The sequence below is a fragment of the Emydura macquarii genome, unplaced genomic scaffold (genome assembly GCF_026122565.2).
Source record: "Emydura macquarii macquarii isolate MOO-44397 ecotype Brisbane River unplaced genomic scaffold, CSIRO-AGI_Emac_v2 contig_3530, whole genome shotgun sequence".
In the NCBI taxonomy this organism is placed as follows: Eukaryota; Metazoa; Chordata; order Testudines; family Chelidae; genus Emydura; species Emydura macquarii.
In genome coordinates this window covers 9,394,459-9,401,054 of record NW_027133667.1, presented here as the reverse complement: position 1 = coordinate 9,401,054, position 6,596 = coordinate 9,394,459, and the positions used below count along the sequence as shown (strand labels likewise).

Sequence of the window (6,596 nt, the reverse complement as noted above, 5' to 3'; positions counted from 1 at the left end):
GAAAGCCCAAAAAAGCTTTGCAGCCAAAGCATCTCTACAAGATAAATCTTGATTAACAGTGCCCCTTCTAGATCAAATCACTGAAATGCAGACCTAACACAGCCCCCAAGCAGGTCTGCAGGGAGGCACAGAGAATGAGTCAGTTTGTCAGCTTGGATCCTCGACTCCAAAGAGGTTACTCATATCCTCTTCTAGTTCCCACAATAGCTCCTTGAAGAGGACCCTCAACAAGTAAAAAAGGTTAATTCTGAATGAGTATGATAACCTAAGAAAAGTCACAGAAGGAGAAAAATTCTCATTGCTGCATGTCAAAAAAATAATCCTTTTCCCCCTCAAATTTTGGGGAAATTATTTTCTATATCTACTTATTGTCCTTTCTTGTTCCATAGTACTTGGAGTCTTTAGTCTGCTAAATGGCCAGATAGTATTGTTACTGATCACTGCTTTTGAGACGTTTAGGGTCTCAAAGTAGGTTTTAGTATTTTCCTGTGGCACACTGTCCTAGTAGTGAGGTAACAGGAGCCCATCTGCAATGTAATGCTCCAGGGGACAGGAGGAAGGAGAAGTGGGAAGCAGCTGAAAATGAAAACCCACAGTTCAACAAAAGCAGGTTTGGTTTATTTGAATGATTTCATTAAATATTCTACAAAGGTAACAAACTGCAGCACAAAGCGCAATCGTACAAGAAGCGCAATGCCTGGATTTAGTGCAAAACATACAATTAACTACGGCCAGGGAAGCCCAAAGTTTGAATTCATTTTATTTGTGTGTATTTTTGTTTTTTTTCGTTTTTTACAGTGTACATTGTTAAATAATGTAAAGAAAACATTTCAGCAACAGATTTTATGTGGAAAAAAGGTACTCAAAGTGTAATATTAACACAAAATAATTTAACAGTTCAGTAGCATTAGTTTATTCCTCTAGACTTCAGTTATTTCATCCACAGGAGGGAAATCAATGGTAAATAAAACCAGTTCTTGCATAACGTTAAGTGAAAAACCGACCTCAAACTTATTAAATCAAAATAATTAAATAACCATGTGCTGCATTCAGCTGATCAGTTCTTCTACCATGAAGTGGTGCCCTGCTCCCAATACTTCTTCAGCTGTGTAACTGCTCTATTACACAGAGCATTGTTTTCCCTACCCACATGTGCTGTATTCAGGAACCTCTTCTCCAGTCATTTTAACCAGAAAGCAGAGGCTGATTAATTTTACCAGCACAGACATTTCTCTTCCGATCACATGTACACAACGGTGAGCCCTCTTATCTCAGTCTGTGGTTCTACTGAGCCTGTGTGTTAAAGAATTAAAAAATAAATCTGAGAAATTTAGAACCCAGCCACCTTGCCACTAGCATCCAGCCACAGACTCTTCACTTTAACCCTATACACCAATGGTATTCTGGCCAACAAAGCTGCTGTAAACATCAACAGGTGAAGGGAACTGAACTGATCTTTTGCATTTGTTCTTAGAGACAAGCAAAGCATCCACAGAAAGAACTCCCTAGTAAGACCTCTCCACACACACAAGGTAGTACTCACAGAAAATTCAGATGAGAAAGATTTCCTTGGTGCAGACCTCCAAGACACCACTGAGCTACTCCCAAGTACCAGGAAGCAGCACCTTGACCCTTCACAGTTTGTTGCAGCACTACAGAATAATACTGGTTGGTTGTAGTATTATTACATTGAACAGGGAACCAGTATTTTTCAGGATGAAAAAGGGAGAATGAGCTGAGAAGTAGAAGGTACAGTATAGCTACCAAAAGATGGCACAGTTAGTTATGGTCCTGGTACCAGTTTGAATTCTTAGAGTGAACAAAATCATAAGTCCTCTGCATGCTTAAGACAGAAGGAATTCCTTGATGCCGGCTGTTTCAAGTGCATCCATTGCCGGCAATGGACGTCGCACCAGGAAAGTCTGCTCCTAGCACAAATGGATTTTAAAAAGGTAAGAAAAGCAATTCCAGCAGATAACCCCACCCCCCAAAGGGTAATGGCTCCATCTCTATACACACCCTCACCAAACCACTTTCCACATCACAGCTTAATAGTCAAAACACCACTAAAGTTGAACTTTTCCAAAATATGCACTTTCTGTCCAGCCCTATTAAGGCTCTAGGCAGTATTTGTTTTTCACTTTAGCTCTCCCCCCATCACTTCTCCTGCCTACCCCTTGTCACACTAGCATTGTGCCATCAACTTTTTAATCTGTCAACACGGACAGGTTTCCCCACCACCCAGAGCTCTGTTCCAACCTACAGCCTCAATGGCTCTCCCTCCTCAACACCTACCCTATCAAAGTTACAGTATGACTATATATAAACATCCAAATGGTTAACCCTTTGGCATCCCAGTCACTAGGTACAAAATAGTCCTTTCTTCCCTTAACTTGCTCTCTGACCAGCTGGGGCCTGCTGAGGAAGTGATGCTAACTGCAGAAGCAATAAAAGTCCAAGGCACTAAAATATCCAGCAAGCATACTGGGAAAACAGACAAGTATTCAAGTACATTAATTTATACAATTTTACATTCACATTTATCTAATACAATGAAAATACAAAGGAAAAAGTTAAAGTGTCTCCAATAAGTATAGGATATAGCTAGCTTTTTTTCCATTTTTCTTTTTAACTTTTTTTAACCCTCTATTTTTCACTCAGTTTTAAACTACTGTTGTCCAACAACATTTATATATCACAGTGTTTCCACATCAAAACTGATGGTAAGTACATGTCCGCAGGGAACTTTTTTAAATTTATTTTTTAAACAATTTAAATTGCTCTAATGCTGCAGTCAAAGCTGTTAATATCTGTTACTTAAAGCAGTAATGACCTATCTCAAGCATGGGCTGCACTGCAAGTCCATTTCTGTGCCCTACCACTCAGGAGGTAAGGATGACTGATTGGGGAGAGGAGGGAGATTTGGACAGCTTCTCTCCTGGCCTTGATTCTTCAGGGAGATGAGTTAGGGACAGATGAGAAGTGTGTTAAAACCTCATGCTAGGACTAAACTCTCCCATCTCAGCACATGTGGATTCAGACTCAAAACGAAGTAGTTTTAGAGTGAGATCACGCTGACTGCTCCAGTGACTTCTATCTTCATTGCTCATCTTATACAAGAGCAGGAGTGTTCATGCTCATCGCCCTCCCCCCCCTTCAGAAATGGGGAACTCTCCTTACCGACAGCTGACAGCAATGGTTGGAAAAAGGAAGCTCATCCCCATTCTGGCAGAAATAGCCAGTTCAGTGCAGCACTAGTAGTTGATACAGGGCCCTAACTCCCTCCTCATCTCCTGTCCCAAGTTCTACCCAGCAGTCTCTGGGTCTGGCTAAGTGGTCCGCAGGTTGGAGCCTGGGGGATTGCTGATGGATTTCTGCAAGTTGCTGATGTTGAAGCTTTGCAAAGAGGCAGCTCCCACAGGCTGGAACTGACCAACAGGTTGCTGTACTGGACCACCTGTCCCACTCCAGGGAGCTGCAAAGGGCGCTGTCGGGTAACTGTACTGCTGTGGCGGGCACATAGCCTTTGTGAAGTGACCTAGAGAGGTAGCTGATGCTGCAGAGATAGGCGTAGCACCCAGAGAGGATGTCATAGAAATACATAGCTGGCCTGGTGCTGAGAACTTTCTTGCCATTCCAGGGCCCTGAAAGAAAACCCAGCCCCAAAGAGAAGTTATTTAAGTGTGGCTGAAGCAGTTCCCCTCCAACCATAGCCCATTCCATGTAACTGAGTTAAATGGGTGCTTCTCAAAAGACATCATGACTCCTCTCTTTAGTGCCCAAGAGAACATGTGGCAGGAGACCTCTACATGTAAGCTATGGCTGATTCCCTAATAGAGCACTATTTTGGCCTGGCTATGTAGAAAACTCTTCTTTATATATTTGTGTGTGTGTGTCTTGATACACAGACAAGAAGTTATGTTAGCAGTGACAGCTCTTAATCCATGCATGTTTAATGGGGAAATAAAGGGGAGAACTATCTCACCTCATAGTTGCTATGCCCCTTGCCACCTCTCTTGCCTGAGAGGTTCATGGCATCGCGGGCCCAGTTGTCTACCAACTTGTGCAGGTCATCTGTGAAAGTCCCTTTCCGGCTGGAGGTCATGGCAGGAGGCTGAGACTGGGGTGCCTGGCTGTTCACTGTACCCCCAACTGTGTTAGTGCTGCTGGTCCCTAAAATTACAAAGAAAACAGAATCAGAATGCCCAGGTTACAACCAGTTTTCTTGGGAGTTTAGAAACTATGACAATAGTGGAATAGTACAGAGCAAGAGTTAAAAAGCCATGCACATGAATTCTACATTTCGATTCTAGGACATGTTGGAAGGGGAATTTACAAGGGCTCATTTAGCCATTTTCTAAGATCAAAAGTATTTTGTAGATATGTTTGTTTTCCAAGAAGTTCTGCAAGTAGCAGTTATGTAGGAATTGAGTGGCTGCTGCCCACATCAGGCTCCTCTTTCAGAAGTGAGAAAGGGGGAAGATTAGGTTTCATATTAAGTGACAGTATTTGTGATGAATATCTGCTTATTTCCCCTCACACCACACTTTCTTAAAAAAAAAAGAGTAAGTAGCAGCTAATGTTTGAGCAGTTCATTTCCAACTCTGTCCACATGACACAGAATGCCAAACAAGAAGCAGTACAGTCAGCACAGCAAGCTGCTCTGTAGCCCCGTGAACTCCACCCTGCAGGATGCAGAATGTCCCAGAAACCCAGATTATGTGAAGAGAACATCTGCATGAAAGGCAGAAACTGCAGGCACTGATTCACTCAATTACAGGACTAGTGTCCCAGGGGATAGTGCACACAGATCCCTAGTATATCCATCAGGTACTGACTGCAGTATGTAGGGCAGCCTGCACTTCAAAAAACATTGTTCTTTCATGTGGTGAGTTCCAGGAAATCCTTTTACCATCATGACCAGATTCACCATTCAGAGCAGCAAGCATTCCATGTGCAAACAGCAAATTCAGTTTGATGGGGGAGAACCGAGACAAGATAGAACACATGGAGACACTTCTATTCAGACGGTTGACTAACAAAAAAAAAAGTCCACATAATACTGAATATCAGTTCTACTGGAGAGGTCACTGAAGGTTACTCAAAGAGGCAAGGATATAGAGCTTCTTTTCATCCCTTCTCTGTCTTGTGCATCCTCACCCATCTCAGGCCTCATATTTGCAACTGCAGAATAAACAGCTGCATTCAATGTTAAGTTTTTGTATGGCAGTCAGTGTAGTATCTAAGCACTTCATTTATATAATGAAATAAGCCTCAACAACCCTGAGAGGTGAGGAAATATCCTCATTTGGCAAATTGGGAGCTGCATCATATAATAGTTAACCATTTTGCCCAATGTCACGCTGGAATTTGTGGCAAAGCCAAGAGCAGAACTAAATCTACTGAATCCCTGTCCAGTACAAAAAGAAGTTACTTACCTTATTGTAAACAGGAGTTCTTAGAGATGTGTGATTCCCATCTGTATTCCACTATGGGTACGTATGCACACCAGGCAACTGAGACCAGAGAATTCTTGCAAGTAATGTCTGTTGGCCTACCCCTGCATCCCAGCTTTCCTACTGTTCTATGCCATGAGTATAGGAGGCAGGGCAGACTGACTGCCTTTCCAGTTCTCTCTCTGATGCAAATCAGGCCATGACCCAAAGCAGAGGGAAAGAAAGTGGATATTGGAATACAGATAGGGACCACACATCTCAAAAGAACTACAGTTACAATAAGTAACTCCTTTTTCTTCTTGGAGTGCTGGTCCTGACGTGTATTCCACTGATTGGCAAGCAGTACTGAGAGGAAAAGGGAGACAGCATGAAGATGGTACAGCTGCCACGAAGGATGTCTCAGTGGAGGAGTCTTGGACCAAGGCAAAATGTCTCAAGAACGTGTGCATGGAACTGCATACGTTAAGCAGAGGCACCTCTTGAAGTGATGTTACTGAGGTTGCTCGTGCTCTAGTAGAATAAGCCTTTGCCACGTGAGAAGGAGGCAGCATGCCAACTGATAACAGAGTAGGATACAGCCAGAGATCAATTTAGAGATTCTTTGAGAAAATATAGCTTGTCCTTGTACTCGTTCTGCTATGGCAATGAACCGTTTAGGTGACTTTCTGATCTGTTTTCTTCTTTGTAAGTAAAATGCCAATGCTCATATTCAGGAAATGAAGTCTGCTCTCCTCGCTAGAGACATAGGGCTCTGAGAAAAACAAAGGAAAGTGATTTGATTGGTTTATGTGAAATTCCAAAACTATTTTAGGAGTGAATTTCAGATGTGGTTGTAGCAAGACTTTGTCCTTATGGAATATCATGTATAGTGGATTGGCCATTAAGGCCCCAAGTTCACTTACCCTTCTGGCCAAGGTGATGGTAATGAGGAAGGCCACTTTCATTAATAGGTGAGTCACGGATAACACATAGCTAGTGGTTTGAAGGTTTAGTGAGTGCCAAAAGCACTAAATTAAGATCTCAGTGGGGAGATGGTTTCTTTACTGGCAGAAAGATTCTGATCAGCCCTTTCAAGAATCTGGCTATTATTGGCTGGATAAAGAGTCACTGTCCACTGGTGGGCAATACACACTAACTGCC

At 42.5% G+C, this 6,596-nt stretch overlaps 1 protein-coding gene across 7 annotated transcripts in view; it reads right to left on the bottom strand.

The window, feature by feature from the left end:
- Positions 1-596: 596 nt before the first annotated feature.
- WNK1 (WNK lysine deficient protein kinase 1) overlaps positions 597-6,596 on the bottom strand; it is a 154,437-nt gene continuing 148,437 nt past the window's right edge. For all 7 annotated transcript variants that reach the window (XM_067536276.1, XM_067536277.1, XM_067536278.1 and 4 more), the window contains 2 exons: positions 3,986-4,173; positions 597-3,644 (listed from right to left, as the gene is read on the bottom strand). In XM_067536276.1, the coding sequence (XP_067392377.1) occupies positions 3,330-3,644; positions 3,986-4,173 (503 nt within the window). In that variant the 3' untranslated portion in view covers positions 597-3,329. The remainder of the gene's footprint in view (positions 3,645-3,985; positions 4,174-6,596) is intronic.